Here is an 18,898-nt window from a genome sequence, read left to right as displayed (position 1 = left end):
AGATTATGTCCTAGAAGCACCGCTAGGTGACGTACCCGTCCCACAGAACCAAGACGTTATGAACGCTTGCCAGTCACGTGCTGATGATTACTCCCTGTTCAGTGCGGCATGCTTTACAGCTTAGAACCGGGGCTCCAAAAGCGTTTTGAGAGACACGGAGCATATGAGATGTTTGAAGAGCTGAAAATGGTTTTTCAAGCTCATGCCCGGGTCAAGAGATATGAAGTCTTCGACAAGTTCTTCAGCTGTAAGATGGAGGAAAATAGTTCTGTCAGTGAGCACATACTCAAAATGTCTGGGTTGCATAACCGCTTGACTCAGCTGGGAATTAATCTCCCGGATGACGCGGTCATTGACAGAATCCTTCAGTCGCTTCCACCGAGCTACAAGAGCTTTGTGATGAACTTCAATATGCAGGGGATGGAAAAGACCATTCCTGAGGTATATTCAATGCTGAAATCAGCAGAGGTAGAAGTCAAAAAGGAACATCAAGTGTTGATGGTGAATAAAACCACTAAATTCAAGAAAGGCAAGGGTAAGAAGAACTTCAAGAAGGACGGCAAGGGAGTTTCCGCGCCCGAAAAGCAAGCTGCCGGGAAGAAGCCAAAGAATGGACCCAAGCCCGAGACTGAGTGTTTTTATTGCAAGGGAAGTGGTCATTGGAAGCGGAACTGCCCCAAATACTTAGCGGACAAGAAGGCTGGAAACACAAAAGGTATATGTGATATACATGTAATTGATGTGTACCTTACCAGTACTCGTAGTAGCTCCTGGGTATTTGATACCGGTGCGGTTGCTCACATTTGTAACTCAAAGCAGGAGCTGCGGAATAAGCGGAGACTGGCGAAGGACGAGGTGACGATGCGCGTCGGGAATGGTTCCAAGGTCGATGTGATCGCCGTCGGCACGCTACCTGTACATTTACCTACGGGATTAGTTTTAAACCTCAATAATTGTTATTTAGTGCCAGCTTTGAGCATAAACATTGTATCAGGATCTCATTTAATTCGAGATGGCTACTCATTTAAATCCGAGAATAATGGTTGTTCTATTTATATGAGAGATATGTTTTATGGTCATGCTCCGATGGTGAATGGTTTATTCTTAATGAATCTCGAGCGTAATGCTACACATATTCATAGTGTGAATACCAAAAGATGAAAGGTTGATAATGATAGTCCCACATACTTGTGGCACTGCCGCCTTGGTCACATAGGTGTCAAACGCATGAAGAAGCTCCATGCAGATGGACTTTTAGAGTCTCTTGATTACGAATCATTTGACACGTGCGAACCATGCCTCATGGGTAAAATTACCAAGACTCCGTTCTCAGGAACAATGGAGCGAGCAACCAACTTATTGGAAGTCATACATACTGATGTGTGCGGTCCAATGGGTGTTGAGGCTCGCAGTGGCTATCGTTATGTTCTCACCCTCACTGATGACTTGAGTAGATATGGGTATGTCTATTTAATGAAACACAAGTCTGAGACCTTTGAAAAGTTTAAGGAATTTTAGAGTGAGGTTGAGAATCAACGTGACAGGAAAATCAAGTTCTTGCGATCAGATCGTGGGGGGGAATACTTGAGTCACGAATTTGGCACACACTTAAGAAAATGTGGAATAGTTTCACAACTCACGCCGCCTGGAACACCTCAGCGTAATGGTGTGTCCGAACGTCGTAATCGCACTCTATTAGATATGGTGCGATCTATGATGTCTCTTACCGATTTACCGCTATCATTTTGGGGCTATGCTTTAGAGACTGCCGCATTCACTTTAAATAGGGCTCCGTCGAAATCCGTTGAAACGACACCGTATGAATTATGGTTTGGGAAGAAACCTAAGTCGTCGTTTCTAAAAGTTTGGGGATGCGATGCTTATGTCAAGAAACTTCAACCTGAAAAGCTCGAACCCAAGTCGGAAAAATGCGTCTTCATAGGATACCCTAAGGAAACCATTGGGTATACCTTCTACCTCAGATCCGAAGGCAAGATCTTCGTTGCCAAGAATGGATCCTTTCTAGAGAAGGAGTTTCTCTCGAAAGAAGTAAGTGGGAGGAAAGTAGAGCTTGATGAAGTACTGCCTCTTGAAGCAGAGAGTAGCGTAGCTCAGGAAAATGTTCCTGAGGTGCCTGCACCGACTAGAGAGGAAGTTGATGATGATGATCATGAAACTTCAGATCAAGTTGCTACTGAACTTCGTAGGTCCACAAGGACACGTTCCGCACCAGAGTGGTATGGAAACCCTGTCTTGGAAATCATGTTGTTAGACAACGGTGAACCTTCGAATTATGAAGAAGCGATAGCGGGCCCGGATTCCGACAAATGGCTGGAAGCCATGAAATCCGAGATAGGATCCATGTATGAAAACGAAGTATGGACTTTGACTGACTTGCCCGTTGATCGGCGAGCCATAGAAAATAAATGGATTTTTAAGAAGACAGGCGCGGATGGTAATGTGACCATCTATAAAGCTCAGCTTGTCGCTAAGGGTTATCGACAAGTTCAAGGGGTTGACTACGATGAGACTTTCTCACCCGTAGCGAAGTTGAAGTCCGTCCGAATCATGTTAGCAATTGCCGCATTCTATGATTATGAGATATGGCAAATGGATGTCAAAACGGCATTCCTTAATGGTTTCCTTAAGGAAGAATTGTATATGATGCAGCCAGAAGGTTTTGTCGATCCTAAGAATGCTGACAAGGTGTGCAAGCTCCAACGCTCGATTTATGGGTTGGTGCAAGCATCTCGGAGTTGGAACATTCGTTTTGATGAGATGATCAAAGCGTTTGGGTTTATGCAGACTTATGGAGAAGCCTGCATTTACAAGAAAGTGAGTGGGAGCTCTGTAGCATTTCTCATATTGTATGTGGATGACATACTGTTGATCGGAAATGATATAGAATTCTTGGAAAGCATAAAGTCCTACTTGAACAAGTGTTTTTCAATAAAGGACCTTGGAGAAGCTGCTTATATATTAGGCATCAAGATCTATAGAGATAGATCGAGACGCCTCATTGGTCTTTCACAGAGTACGTACCTTGACAAGATATTGAAGAAGTTCAAAATGGATCAGTCAAAGAAGGGGTTCTTGCCTGTATTGCAAGGTACGAGATTGAGCACGGCTCAATGCCCGACCACGGCAGAAGATAGAGAAAAGATGATTGTCGTCCCCTATGCCTCGGCCATAGGGTCTATCATGTATGCTATGCTATGTACCAGACCTGATGTAAACCTTGCCGTAAGTTTGGTAGGAAGGTACCAAAGTAATCCCGGCATGGAACACTGGGCAGCGGTCAAGAATATCCTAAAGTACCTGAAAAGGACCAAGGAAATGTTTCTCGTTTATGGAGGTGACGAAGAGCTCGTCGTAAAGGGTTATGTCGATGCTAGCTTCGACACAGATCTGGATGACTCTAAGTCACAAACCGAATACGTGTATATTTTGAATGGTGGGGCAGTAAGCCGGTGCAGCTGCAAGCAAAGCGTTGTGGCGGGATCTACATGTGAAGCGGAGTACATGGCAGTCTCGGAGGCAGCACAAGAAGCAGTCTGGGTGAAGGAGTTCATTACCGACCTAGGAGTCATACCCAATGCGTCGGGCCCGATGACTCTCTTCTGTGACAACACTGGAGCTATTGCCCTTGCCAAGGAGCCCAGGTTTCACAGGAAGACCAGGCATATCAAGCGTCGCTTCAACTCCATTCGTGAAAGTGTTCAAAATGGAGACATAGAGATTTGTAAAGTACACACGGACCTGAATGTAGCAGATCCGTTGACTAAACCTCTCCCTAGAGCAAAACATGATCAACACCAGAACTGCATGGGTGTTCGATTCATCACAATGTAACTAGAATATCGACTCTAGTGCAAGTGGGAGACTGTTGGAAATATGCCCTAGAGGCAATAATAAAATGGTTATTATTATATTTCTTTGTTCATGATAATTGTCTATTGTTCATGCTATAATTGTGTTATCCGGAAATCGTAATACATGTGTGAATACATAGACCACAACACGTCCCTAGTGAGCCTCTAGTTGACTAGCTCGTTGATCAAAAGATGGTCATGGTTTCCTGACTATGGACATTGGATGTCATTGATAACGGGATCACATCATTAGGAGAATGATGTGATGGATAAGACCCAATCCTAAGCTTAGCACAAAGATCATGTAGTTCGTTTGTTGTAGCTTTTCTGAATGTCAAGTATCATTTCCTTAGACCATGAGATTGTGCAACTCCCGGATACCGTAGGAGTGCCCTGGGTGTGCCAAACGTCACAACGTAACTGGGTGACTATAAAGGTACATTACAGGTATCTCCGAAAGTGTCTATTGGGTTGGCATGAATCGAGACTGGGATTTGTCACTCCGTATGACGGAGAGGTATCTCTGGGCCCACTCGGTAATGCATCATCATAATGAGCTCAATGTGATCAAGTGGTTGATCACAGGATCATGCATTACGGTACGAGTAAAGTGACTTGCTGGTAACGAGACTGAACAAGGTATTGGGATACGGACGATTGAGTCTCGGGCAAGTAACGTACCGATTGACAAAGGGAATTGTATACGGATTGATTGAATCCTCGACATCGTGGTTCATCCGATGAGATCATCGTGGAGCATGTGGGAGCCAACATGGGTATCCATATCCCGCTGTTGGTTATTGACCAGAGAGTCGTCTCGATCATGTCTGCATGTCTCCCGAACCCGTAGGGTCTACACACTTAAGGTTCGGTGACGCTAGGGTTGTTAGGAAGACTTGTATGTGATTACCGAATGTTGTTCGGAGTCCCGGATGAGATCCTGGACATCACGAGGAGTTCCGGAATGGTCCGGAGGTGAAGATTTATATGTAGGAAGTTGTCATACGGTCACCGGAAAGGTTCGGGGGCATATCGGTATTGTACTGGGGCCACCGGAGGGGTTCCGGGGGTCCACCGGAGGGGTTCCGGGGGTCCACCGGGAGGGGCCACCTCTCTCGGAGGGCCTAATGGGCTGTAGAGGAAAGGGTAACCAGCCCTACATGGGCTGGCCGCATCCCCCCCCTTGGGCCCATGCGCCTAGGGTTGGGGGGAAACCCTAAAGGGGGCGCCCCCCTTGCTTGGGGGGCAAGCCCCCTCCCCTTGGCCGCCGCCCCCCCTCTAGATCTCATCTAGAGGGGGCCGGCCCCCTTCCTCCTTCCCCTATAAATAGAGGGGCAAGGGGAGGGCTGCACACAACATCCAAGGCGCAGCCCCTCCCCTCCCCAACACCTCTCCTCCTCCATAAGAGCTTGGCGAAGCCCTGCCGGAGTACTGCAGCTTCACCACCACCACGGCGTCGTGCTGCTGTTGGAGCCCTCTTCCTCAACCTCTCCCTCCTCCTTGCTGGATCAAGGCGTGGTAGACGTCCTCGCTTTGTACGTGTGTTGAACACGGAGGTGTCGTCCGTTCGGTGCTAGGATCTTCGGTGATTTGGATCACGACGAGTACGACTCCATCAACCCCGTTCTCTTGAACGCTTCCGCTCGTGATCTACAAGGGTATGTAGATGCACTCCTCTCTCCCTCATTGCTAGATGACTCCGTAGATTGATCTTGGTGATGTGTAGAAAATTTTAAAATTCTGCTACGTTCCCCAACATGAATGACATGTATTCCCATTGTAAACACAATGTTTTTATGAAATATAGTAAGGTTGTATTTATACTTTTGCCAGAAAGTAATGTGATGCCTCCTGTGCGGCCGTTTGTGTATATATGCATATAACCTAAAAGATTGCAGCCGTCGGCTTCAACCACCACGCATATAATGCGGGAGGTGCTCGCAAAAAATGCGTGTTCACACTTAACCCAACGTCTTGGTCCTATTAAGGAGGTGATAGCGCAGCGAACGAGGCAACCGGACTATAATGCTTTAACACTTTCACTTAGCCATAGGAGTTTGACAGTGGGGCTACTAGATAGCCCCTGGTGGCTCCGCACTTTCCTGATCTCGGGGTGCGTACATGCCTGGCCGGAAAACGGCCATTCGTTAAGGCAGAGGAATTCTAACATTCCGATAGGTCATCGAGTGGTTGACTAGTCTCACGCTATATCATGACAGTCAGTTTTCAGCTTTCTCTACTGAGGTGCTCGTCCGGATGAACCAGGGCACAATCACAGTAGTTCTCCTGGTGCTGCCTTAGCCGATAAAGCGGAACATAAGGCACCAAAACACAGGAGCCGGGCAAACCCAACATTTGACCAAAGACAATGATTCGGAGCTGATGCATATAAGGCCAAACTCGCGACGTCGAACACTCCCTAAGGTATTCGGTCTTTATTGTATAAACCGGGCCTAAATAGTGCCCTTTGTAAGAAGCCCCTTGTGTCCAGGTACGTGCATTATTCTGACGTGGCCACATGCCAAGACTTCAGCATCCTTCCCAATTGTGCTGAGAATTTGGTGGATGTGTATCAACAAGAGACAGTAAAAAAGGTTTACGTAGGGTCTTAATCTAAATAGAATCCTTCGAATGGGTCCCTGCTGCACGTCTGCGCCTGTGTCTCCGTTGTGCCGTATCCTGGATGGGTGTAGCACGATGATCATCTGTAAAAGAGAGGAACTTAGGTGAAAAAGTTGTCGTGCAAAAAGATAGTTTTTAAAGAAACCATGTATAACTAAAAATGAGTAGAAATTTCCACTTGTCTGTGCGCGTTGAGCCCCTTGTATTTGTAATAGGGGTGTCGCCATCCATCCGGTACAAATTACATATAGCAGCGCCGGACTCGTCTAACCGCGTCCGTGGTCTTGACGACCTATCAAATGCTTTAGTTGGTGAGGCCGTTTTTAGTGTGCGGCTGCCAAGGTAGTCGCATTCTCTTCGGCGCGCAAAGATCGCTTGATACTCCCGTTCACTATAATGATGCCGCATGGACCGGGCATCTTGAGCGTCAGGGAAACGTAATGTGGTATTGCATTAAAGCGAGCAAAAGCTTCGCGTCCAAGTAGTGCTTGATAGCCGCTTTGGAACAGAGCGATGTGGAAGGTTAAATGTTTGCTACGGAAGTTATCGGGGAAGCTGAATATAACCTTTAGTAGCAGGGAGCCCGTGCAATGAGCCCTTGGGCCTGGCGTTACCCCTATAAAGGTAGTATTGCTATGGCAAATTTTTGTTGGGTCTATCCCCATTTCGCGGATTGTATCCTGGTATATCAGGTTGAGACTGCTGCCACCGTCCCTCAGGACTTGTGTGAAGTGGTATCCGTCGATTATAGGGTCTAATACCATGGCAGCCCATCTTGCATGCCGGATACTTGCTGAGTAATCACGATGGGCGAAAGTGATCGGTTGAGACGACCAGTGGCAGGGCTCCGCGGTGATAGGCCCTTCGGCATATTTTCCAGGGAGTGCCGTTTTATTTCTCCCCTTGATCACGTGTAACACATTTACAGTTTTGACTTCTGGTGGAAATTTCTTTTGTTCCCCAGTGTCTTGCTTGAGAGGCTCATCCTCGTCTTCGCTTGGTGCATCCTCCCCCTTGTGTACAGCGTTAAGCTTGCCGGACTGCTTGAAGACCCAACATTCTCTGTGAGTATGATTAGCGGGTTTACCAGGGGTGCTATGGATCTGACATATTTGGTCTAGAATTTTGTTTAGGCTGGACAGTTCGTCTCTGGCGCCTTTAGAGGGCGGCTTTTGCTGACCTGGCCGAGAGCTTTTGAATACGGCATTTACTGCCGTGCTCTTCATGTTGTCTTCTTTATTCCGGCATTTGTTATTGCTGCTGCGCCGTGATTTCCCGTTTCCATCTCTAACTTCAGATGTACTGGGGTCGCTGGTGCTGCATCTGGCTAGCCAGCTGTCCTCACCCACGCAAAAGCGGGTCATGAGGCTTGTTAATGCTGCCATTGTTCTCGGCTTTTCTTGGTCGAGGTGTTTGGCAAGCCATTCATCACGGACGCTATGCTTAAAAGCTGCCAAGGCTTCGGCGTCCGGACAGTCGACAATTTGGTTCTTTTTAGTAAGAAACCTGTTCCAAAGTTTTCGGGCTGACTCTCCGGGCTGTTGAGTTATATGACTCAAATCGTCCACGTCCGGAGGTCGGACATAAGTCCCTTGAAAATTTGCCCGAAAAGCGTCTTCGAGCTCTTCCTAGCTTCCAATGGAGTTTTTGGGGAGGCTTTTAAGCCAGTGACGAGCTGGCCCTTTGAGCTTGAGGGGTAAGTACTTGATGGCGTGGAGATCATCTCCTCGAGCCATATGGATATGGAGGATATAGTCCTCAGTCCAGACCCCAGGGTCTGTTGTTCCGTCGTATGCCTCTATGTTTACGGGTTTGAATCCCTCTGGAAATTCATGGTCCAGCACCTCGTCGGTGAAACATAGGGGGTGTGTGGCACCCCTGTATCTGGGTGTACCACGTTGTTCGGATGTTTGTTGTGTTACATCGTATGCTGGGGCGCGCTTGCGTGGTCCATAGATGGATCTGGTTGCGCCGTCCTTTTGGTGCGAGCCCTCGTGTGGATCGCGTATTGGCTTATGGATGGCGTTGTTTGCTGCTCTATGTTGGCCGTGAGGTCGTCTATCCGGCCAGGTGGCCGTTTTTATTTTTGGTTGTGGGTGGTCTGAGGCCTCCTCATCGAATTCAGGTAGCAACTTCCGCTTTGGGTAGCTCTTGGTGGGGCGATTGCCGCCGTACTTCGCTGCTGTGTTGAGTACTTTGCTCCATCTGATTTGGAGTGTGTCATGCGCAGCCTTGAGCCTTTGCTTCTGCTTTTTCAGACTCCTTGCGGTGGCAACAAGCCTTTGACGGGCATTCTGCTGCTCCAGGTGCCTGTCCGGCGTTATGTCGTCCAGACTATTATCTTTGATAGAATTGGTTTGTTCGGTTTGATTCTCCGTATTGCCGTGGTCCGGCAGTGGTTCGCCCTGCTCCAACGCTGGGTCTGTATGCTCGTTATTTCTGCCGAGGCGGGATTTGGGGCGGCGCTTGCACCGCCGCTTTGACTGCTTCTCGAGGGAACAAGCCTTCGGTGCGTCCTTCCGTTCCTCGTCGTCGTCTTCTTTTGGTGTGTCCACCATGTATACGTCATACGATGAGGTGGTCATCCAGCGCTCTGTGGGCGGTGGTTCCTCTTCGCCTCCCGCATCGTAGTCCATACCGTCGATGTCTTCGGAGTCAAAGTCGAGCATGTCGGTTGAGTCGTCCACAGTGGCTATTAAGTGGGTGGTGGTGGGCGTCAAATTTCTTCGTCGTCCGCATCCCAATCCTATTGGCCATAATCCGGCCAGGGCTCTCCTGACAAAGAGAGAGACCTTAGTGAATTCAGAATGTCGCCGAAGGGCGAGTGCTGAAAGATATCCGCGGCGGTGAATTCCATGATCGGCACCCAATCGGATTCGATTGGCAGGGGCGCAGGCGGTTCGGAGTCAGAAAAAGAGTCCGGCACCTTGGAGTCACGGGCTGCGCAGAGGATTATGCTGGTGTTTGGCTCGATCGCCATTGAGACTGCAGCCCCTGAGGCGGTGTCTAACCACCCGTCCTCAATTGGCGCAGTTGGCTCCGAGCTAAGGGTCGGAGCTGATGCGGGCGCGGCCTCTGGGGTACTGTTCGACGGCATAGCTAGGTCATACCCATCGCGACAGTGCGGCGCGCCCGGCTGTGGCTCGAATCCGTCGAAGATCAAGTCTCCGCGGATGTCGGCCATGTAGTTCAAACTTCCAAATCTGACCTGACGGCCAGGGGCGTAGCTTTCAAACTGCTCCAGAAGGCCAAGCGAATTAGCCGCAGTGCAAAGCCACCGAATACGAAGATCTATCCGGGAAGAAAAGTCTCACCCTGGACCGCATCGCTATCGATGATAGTAGGAGCCATCAAGCCTAACGGCGACGACACAGAGGAACTATCAATGAAAGCACCAATGTCGGTGTCGAAACCGGCGGATCTCGGGTAGGGGGTCCCGAACTGTGCGTCTAGGCCGGATGGTAACAGGAGGCAGGGGACACGATGTTTTACCCAGGTTCGGGCCCTCTTGATGGAGGTAAAACCCTACGTCCTGCTTGATTAATATTGATGATATGGGTAGTACAAGAGTAGATCTACCACGAGATCAGAGAGGCTAAACCCTAGAAGCTAGCCTATGGTATGATTGTATGTTGTGATTGTTGTCCTACGGACTAAAACCCTTCGATTTATATAGACACCGGAGAGGGTTAGGGTTACACAAGGTCGGTTACAAAGGAGGAGATATCCATATCCGTATTGCCTAGCTTGCCTTCCACGCCAAGTAGAGTCCCATCCGGACACGAGACGAAGTCTTCAATCTTGTATCTTCATAGTCTAACAGTTCGGCCAATGGAGATAGTCCGGCTGTCCGGAGACCCCCTAATCCAGGACTCCCTCACCTATGCTTCAACCATAGGTTCTATCATGTATGCAATGCTATGTACCAGACCTGATGTGTGCCTTGCTATTAGTTTGGCAGGGAGGTACCAAAGTAATCCAGGAGTAGATCACTGGACAACGGTCAAGAACATCCTGAAATACCTGAAAAGGACTAAGGATATGTTTCTCATTTATGGAGGTGACAAAGAGCTCATCGTAAACAGTTACGTCGATGCAAGCTTTGACACTGATCCGGATGACTCTAAGTCACAAACTGGATACATATTTTTATTAAATGGTGGAGCTGTCAGTTGGTGCAGTTCCAAGCAGAGCGTCGTGGCAGGATCTACATGTGAAGCGAAGTACATAGCTGCTTTGGAAGCAGCAAATGAAGGAGTCTGGATGAAGGAGTTCATATCCGATCAAGGTGTCATACCTAGTGCATCGGGTCCAATGAAAATCTTTTGTGACAATACTGGTGCAATTGCCTTGGCAAAGGAATCCAGATTTCACAAGAGAACCAAGCACATCAAGAGACGTTTCAATTCCATCCGCGATCAAGTCAAGGAGGGAGACATAGAGATTTGCAAGATACATACGGATCTGAATGTTGCAGACCCGTTGACTAAGCCTCTCTCACGAGCAAAACATGATCAGCACCAAGACTCCATGGGTGTTAGAGTCATCACAATGTAATCCAGATTATTGACTCTGGTGCAAGTGGGAGACTGAAGGAAATATGCCCTAGAGGCAATAATAAAGTTGTTATTTATATTTCCTTATATCATGATAAATGTTTATTATTCATGCTAGAATTGTATTAACCGGAAACTTAGTACATGTGTGAATACATAGACAAACAGAATGTCACTAGTATGCCTCTACTTGACTAGCTCGTTGAATCAATGATGGTTATGTTTCCTAACCATAGACATGAGTTGTCATTTGATTAACGGGATCACATCATTAGAGAATGATGTGATTGACTTGACCCATCCGTTAGCTTAGCACGATGATCGTTTAGTTTGTTGCTATTGCTTTCTCCATAACTTATACATGTTCCTATGACTATGAGATCATGCAACTCCCGAATACCGGAGGAACACTTAGTGTGCTATCAAACGCCACAACGTAACTGGATGACTATAAAGATGCTCTACAGGTGTCTCTGATGGTGTTTGTTGAGTTGGCATAGATCAAGATTAGGATTTGTCACTCCGATTGTCGGAGAGGTATCTCTGGGCCCTCTCGGTAATGCACATCACTATAAGTCTTGCAAGCATTGTGACTAATGAGTTAGTTGTGGGATGATGTATTATGGAACGAGTAAAGAGACTTGCCGGTAACGAGATTGAACTAGGTATTGAGATACCGACGATCGAATCTCGGGAAGTAACATACCGATGACAAAGGAACAACGTATGTTGTTATGCGGTTTGACCGATAAAGATCTTCGTAGAATATGTGGGAGCCAGTATGAATATCCAGGTTCCGCTATTGGTTATTGACCAGAGACGTGTCTCGGTCATGTCTACATAGTTCTCGAACCCGTAGGGTCCGCACGCTTAACGTTCGGTGACGATCGGTATTATGAGTTTATGTGTTTTGATGTACCGAAGGTAGTTCGGAGTCCCGGATATGATCACGTACATGACGAGGAATCTCGAAATGGTCGAGACATAAAGATTGATATATTGGATGACTATATTCGGACACCGGATTAGTTCCGGGGGTCACGATAATTATCGGAGTGCCAGGGGGTTATCGGAACCCCCGGGGGACTAATGGGCCAACATGGGCCTTAGTGGAGAGAGAGAGGGCCGGACAAGGCAGGGTCGCGCACCCCTTCCCCTCTAGTCCGAATTGTACTAGGGAAGGGGGGCGGCGCCCCCCTTTCCTTCTCTTCTCTCCCTCTCCTTCCTTCCCCCTTCCTCCTCCTAGTTGGACTAGGAAAAGGGGAGTCCTACACCTACTAAGAGGAGGACTCCTCCCCTCCTTGGCGTGTCTCCAAGGGCCGGCCGGCCTCCCACCTGGCTCCTTTATATACGGGGGCAGGGGCACCCTAGAACACACAAGTTGATCATTGATCCCTTAGCCGTGTGCGGTGCCCCCCTCCACCATAATCCACCTCGGTCATATCATCGTAGTGCTTAGGCGAAGCCCTGCGACGGTAGCTTCATCATCACCGTCATCACGCCGTCGTGCTGACAAAGCTCTCCCTCGACACTCAGATGGATCAAGAGTTCGTGGGACGTCACCGAGCCGAACGTGTGTAGATCACTGAGGTCTCGTACTTTCGGTACTAGGATCGGTCGGATCGTGAAGACGTACGACTACATCAACCGCGTTGTCATAATGCTTCCGCTTACGATCTACGAGGGTACGTGGACAACACTCTTCCCTCTCGTTGCTATGCATCACCATGATAGATCTTGCGTGTGCGTAGGAATTTTTTTGAAATTATCGCGTTTCCCAACAGTGCCCACCCAGGTGCCCCCCTTCGGTAGGTCTTGGCTCCAGAAATACTTATATATTATATAAAAATTCCTCGCAAAGTTTCGTTCTATTCCGAGAACTTTTATTTCTGCACAAAAACAACACCATGGTAGTTCTGCTGAAAACAGCGTCAGTCCGGGGTTAGTTTCATTCAAATCATGCAAATTAGAGTCCAAAACAAGAGGAAAAGCGTTAGAAAAAGTAGATACGTTGGAGACGTATCATGTCTTACAATGGATGCCTTGTGCGATTCACGATTACAAGTATGAACTAGAGGAATATGAACTATGGTGGTGATGGTGGCTATGGAGATGGGAAATGACGACGGCTAGGGTTGATGAAGGGGATGAAGATGGCTCTATTTTGTCTTTGCTCGCGGACGTTGTGCTGACATTTCGGCATGGTCCCCTTTATAAAAGTTATTTAGGTGGACAAGGAGCTTCGCAATTCATGCCATACGACCGCTCATACGGGTGATCGTGGTCACATGGAACGCCATATTTTGCTCTGTGGCTCCTCGCGTGCCTCCTGATGATTTCTTTTATCTCCTTTCCCAGTCATTTTCATGTTCACACACAATTTATTCCCTTTTTAGCACATTTTCTATGGAAACACATCAAAAAGAGGATTTATGGAATCCTTTGCATTCATTAGTCATTAGTAGCAATATCGAAGCGAATATCTCAATTTTAATGAAATATCTTGGTTTAAACAAAGGGTGAATGCGTGTAGAAATATCACTCATCAGTCAACACCTAAACCTAAACCATTGAGCAGCGTAGTGTACCGGAAGCAATGGATGACCTAGTCGACGTTGATCTACAATCCAATGGGTGAGGGGACGACTTGCCACTTTGCGCTTTCTCCATGGCCACTGATCTCGTATATGAATTTACTTTCTATACTCTACCCTTTTACCATTATAATGGTCTCTTATTATGTTGTAAAACTATAAAGCTAGAGTTCCGGATCTAGATAAGGCATGAGAGCATCAACAACCAGGCGCCCCAAATCAGTCTCAAATGCGCGGGGGAGCAGATCAGTTATTGAGTGATCACAAAAAGGCGAACCAATCGGACGCCTCAAACCACCATCAAACGTCCGAGCTGACCGGCGCCCCTCATATCCGGCGCAAATCTAGGGCGGATATGAGGCGGCCTGGGCACGTCCGCCACATCGCGCGGTGTACCTTTGGCCCACCACGACCCCACAAAATCCCCCTCAGGAGCAAACCCTGGCCTTAGTTCATTCCGCTCTGCTCTGCTCCCCTTTCTCCAATCCGTCAAATCCCGCCAGGGACCGTGTCCAGCACCGGCAGCCAGTCCTGCGATAGCTCTAGAGATGAGGACAAGATGGCACTCCGCATCGCACTAGAGCGCTCACGGGTGGATACAGGCAGCAGCTCCTGCTCAGGTGCGACGCCGCCTGTCGCTTGGAGCTGCAGCGCCGATGCCAGGGTCGGCCCTTCCTACCCTGCGCGAGGATCTGCGAGGGCGGCTCAATCGGCCCCGTCCGTCCGACGGTCTCCTCCACCTCCGGTCGTTGCTCCGGGCAGACAACAGTGGGTTCTACCGCCGCCCGCCATGAGAGGCAGAGGGCAAGGGAGATGGGGGCCGCGTCGGACCCGGCTGTGCAGTTCTCTTGCCGCCACTGTGTGATGCCGGCGATGCCCAACGAGGATGAATGTCTCTTCCAGTGGATGTACCGTCGGTCACATATAACGGCGAAGACAGATGCCCGACGACTCCTGAGGATCAATGCCAAGCAGCTCCGACTCGGCATTGAGCAGTCCGAGCGGGAGGCGGCGGAGGCAGCGAGCGTGGCCAAGCTCAAGCGCAAACAAGACCGCATTGTCCGGCGCTTGAAGGGCTACATCGTCATCTTCGATTTCTCCTCCTCCGACAGGTCCGACTCCCACGCTCCAATATCGACCCACCTCCTGCCGTGGATGCCTGCAACAGTGCCGGCAATCGAAAGGGTGAAGGGCTGGCAAGGAAGTGGTGAAGCTTCGCCCTCCCATATCTAGCTCGTAGTATCTAGCTAGAATTTGCCACACAGTTTGAACTGCGTGAACTATGACTTTTTGCTACCAGTTTATCAATTTAGAGTCCGTCCCTTGTTTTCCTATCGATTTTGCCCGGGGATGTGGACACATACCGCGGACGAACCCCGCAGTCGTATAGGATGCACGGTGCCAGATTTGGCAAGTCCAGCTGTAGATGTTGTGTGCTCAGTTGTTCCTACTCACAAAAGAAGCATATCCTAGATCATCCAAAGTTGAGCGTTGTTTCCTCTCAAACCTGGCTACTTGTTGTCTGATCCCTGCTGTCTGAACAAATCGACAGCTTCAGGTAAACAGACCCTGTCATGTGCTTACGCTGATGTGAACCCAAACAACGAAAACCACAGATCGAGCAAAGGAGCCACCGAGATGCCATGAAACAGCTTAGTAAGCAAAAGACTTTTAATACACATGCCCGGCTCCCAAATGAAATTGGGGTCTCCAGGCCCTCACTAATCTGCATCATCCCCCTATCAACTTGAGTCCCTTGTGCAAAACTACTATCGCTATCACCTTCTTACTACTACTAGGAGTTATTGACAGAACCATTTCTTACAGAGGAGAAACGGAAACCAGAGCCAAAAACGAGCGGCACACCCAACAAAAAAAGAAGTAACTTGCTTTGATGCTCCCATCCCGAGTTCAGTTCATGGGAGAACTCTGTTCAGTAACGGCCGCCGCCGCTGCCGACCATCTCGCTGTAGTGCTTCAGCGACTCCTGCCGCTGCAGCCGCATCTCCATGTTGAACTTGTTGATGAAGGCCTCCACACGCCGGTTCAGCTCGTCCTGCCCCAGCGACGGCTCGCGCCGAACCTTCCTCTCGCCTGCGCCGGCCACGGCCGCGGCGGGGTCGTTGAACGTCTCCGCCTTGCGCATCGTCGCCGCGGGGGGCGCCGCCTCCTCGCCGCCGCCGGACGGACGGCGGCCCGGGCGGGTGTCGAAGGTGTCCGACTTCTTGAGGTGTCGCGCCAGCGGCGGCGCCCGCCCCTCCGTGATGGCCTTCCACGTGCTCTCCAGAGTGTCCTCCCTCCGCGGCCGCGACACCCGCAGCGCCCTGCTGCCTGCGACGACATGCACAATCGACATCAACACAAAATTTCTTTTGTTGCTATGGAATTCCACAAAAGCGTTCAAGATTCGGCAAAAGTCTGGTCTTTGCAGGCCAGAATAGTCGAGGAATTAAATTGCTCGGCGAATTGCCCAGAGTATTAGGCGGTGTTGTTACCTTCTGGGCTGGGCTTGGCCGCCTTACGGCCGAACCGCGCAGACGACAGCGGCTTCTCCCTCTTGTTCGTCAGGTCCGCGAACGGCGCCACCTCGACCTCCGTCTCCGTGACCCTCCGCTGCGGCGTCCATGCAGATCTTGAAATCAGGAAGTCCCCCTCCTCCTCCATCTCCGGCGCCGGCACCGGCGCAGGGGGCGTCTTGACCATCGGCACGGCCTCCGGAACACGCGGCTCCGGAACGGGCACCGTCATCGCCATGGTGACTGCAGGTGCACTCACCTCCATCGGCATGGCCAATCCCGGGGAAGGCACTGGAACCGGCTCCGTCCCCACAGCGGCGTGGGAGCCCGACGCGCGGCTGGTCTGGAACTTGGAGGACGCGGCGATGGAGATGATGATGGCGTTGATGACGAGGTACAGGTAGGGCGGCGTGAGCCAGGTGGCCGCCGCGGCCTGCGCGCGCGGGATCTCCTCCGCCACGAACCCCGCCGCCGCCGGCCCCACCATCCTCACCCCGGCGGCCACCAGCACGGCCGCCGCGGCCGCCGCCCCGGCCTTCACCGTCCGCGCGCACCCCATCGCCTCCTCGCAGCCGCCACCAAAATCCTCTCGACCGTTCTCCTTCCTTCTCCCCCACTCACCGTGACCGTGCGTGCGCGTGCGGTGCGTTTGTGCGCGAAATGAATGGAAGCGAAGCGAGCAAGCGGGGAGGTGGGCGCACCGGGACGGGCGGCAATTTATAGCGGAGCGGCTTTGAGCTCCCCGGATATCCGTACGCGCGGGCCGCGTCGGGGGGGTGACGGTGAGACGCGGGCCGTCGGATGGGGGCTTTGGACGGCGGGGGATGCACGGGGGAGGCCTGCCGCACGTTTTTCCGTTGCACGGAACGGAAACGTCTAGACCATCATGAGTAGTGTGGCCCGTGTGACCGCGGGGTCTTTGGCCGGTGGAGACCATACTAGTGGACGTCGACCTTTCACGATTACTCCTAATTACTACCACAGTACCACTACTGTGCTTATGCTTAATCCAACTGTTTGTTGTTCACCTGCTGATAAAGAATTCTCATGGAGTTATCTTAATCGACTCTGTTACTGCAGATGTACGAGTAACAGTTTAGATATGGTGTCATCGTGACATGTCTTTGTGCTCGCGTAAACAGCACAGAATCGTGCCATCATGTGGGTTCATTGATACATTACAGGCTGGATGGAGATCGTAAAGGCGGAAGTGATCGGAGATTGTACATGATGATGGCTGTTGAGAGAGAGGGGCTTCCATCTTCAAACGGTCGGGAAAATAGCCGTTGGACGCGGACGCGCGGGCCCGCTCGGTAGTCGGCCCGGGGCTCTCCCAGCCACGTACCGCTGCTGGCCCCTCGCGCCGAACCGCGACGGTTGCCCTGGTGGCATCCGCTTCCCCTCGCGCAAACGGTCCAGCTCAGCTGACATCACGGACGCCACCGCCACCGCACCGCGTGCTCATCGGCGGCAGCTGCCGTCGCTCGCTCCCTCTTGTCTCGTGTCTATCTTCTCTCCTCTTTCCCCGTGCGCAGGTTCCAGCCTCTTCCTCAGTCCTCACACACATCGACCTGAGCTCCATGTCTTTGAGCGACTCATGACGTGCTATCAGTATAGTGTTGGAAATATGAGCAATTTATCAAATAATTTTATTAATAAAAATATTAGATAAGGACTGTGCTAACTTTCACATGTACGGGAGTTTAGCAACAGATCCGAACGACACCATCAACTCAATAGTATGCATGCATGCATGTAATGTAATCACATTGAGCTACTCACATATTTGTAATAGTCAATCTCATGCAACCATGCATATAGAACAAAATTGCTGACATCATCAAATATTCTCTCAATCTTCAAATTCAAAATGTTTTGTAGCTCAAACCGCCGCTCCGATTGAAAAACTATTTTCACATAAAATATTCATCACGACGAGACCTTCGAAACAAGATCTCATGTTGGTATGTTTCGACGACTTTTTTTTTGTGTCAAAAGTTATCAAACTTAGGCTAAATAACTTATCACCTCTGTGGTACGTCACTTATCATCCTGTTTACATAGAAATTACCGAGGCATAAAAATGGCTCCTCCAACAATCCCTCCAAATGCAAATGCACTAGAGCACAGGAAAGTAGATGTCATTGTAGATTCTTGCTTTTTTGAAACTGTAAAATATTTTATAACTCAAACTATCATTTTTATTGAAAAATTGTTTCACAAAAAAATTCCATCGCGACGAGAACTTTGAAATTAGATCTCATGTTGTCATGTTTTGATCAAAAGTTACCAGAAAATTATCAGTTATATTATATGTATATTACCATGTTATTTATGTAGAAGTGACCGAGTGTGTTTTCAAAGACTTCTTTCTCCGGGGTCAAAGTTACCGTGGTATTTGTACCTAATTTATCAGGTCCGCGATGCATATATTACCAAGCTATTTGCATAGAAGTAACCGGGGTATGTTTCAACTTCTTTTCAGGTCTAAATTTACTTCAGTGTTTGTACCTAAGTTATCAGATCTGCGAGGTGTGAGTTACCATGCTATTCACACAAAAGTTACCGAGGGGATATTTCATCAACCCCTCCCCCATGCCAAAGTTATCAGGACCGAGGTACACAAGTTATCAGGTCTGCGATATGAGTGTTACCATGTTATTCACATAAAAGTTACCAGGGGGATATTTCATCACCCCCCATACACACACACCCCATGCCAAAGTTATCAGGACCGG

At 49.5% G+C, this 18,898-nt stretch overlaps 1 protein-coding gene across 1 annotated transcript; it reads right to left on the bottom strand.

The window, feature by feature from the left end:
* Nucleotides 1–15,283: 15,283 nt before the first annotated feature.
* Nucleotides 15,284–16,855, bottom strand: LOC125536630. The gene is made up of 2 exons (XM_048699882.1): nt 16,140–16,855; nt 15,284–15,975 (listed from the first exon to the last, which is right to left on the bottom strand). The coding sequence occupies exons 1-2, from the start codon at nt 16,717–16,719 to the stop codon at nt 15,578–15,580; spliced, it is 978 nt and encodes a 325-aa protein (XP_048555839.1). The 5' UTR covers nt 16,720–16,855; the 3' UTR covers nt 15,284–15,577.
* Between the last annotated feature and the right edge of the window lie 2,043 nt (nt 16,856–18,898).

The sequence above is a fragment of the Triticum urartu genome, chromosome 2 (genome assembly GCF_003073215.2).
Source record: "Triticum urartu cultivar G1812 chromosome 2, Tu2.1, whole genome shotgun sequence".
Lineage (NCBI taxonomy): Eukaryota > Viridiplantae > Streptophyta > Magnoliopsida > Poales > Poaceae > Triticum > Triticum urartu.
Note: the sequence above shows the minus strand (reverse complement) of the source record. Positions and strands in the feature narration are given on the sequence as shown.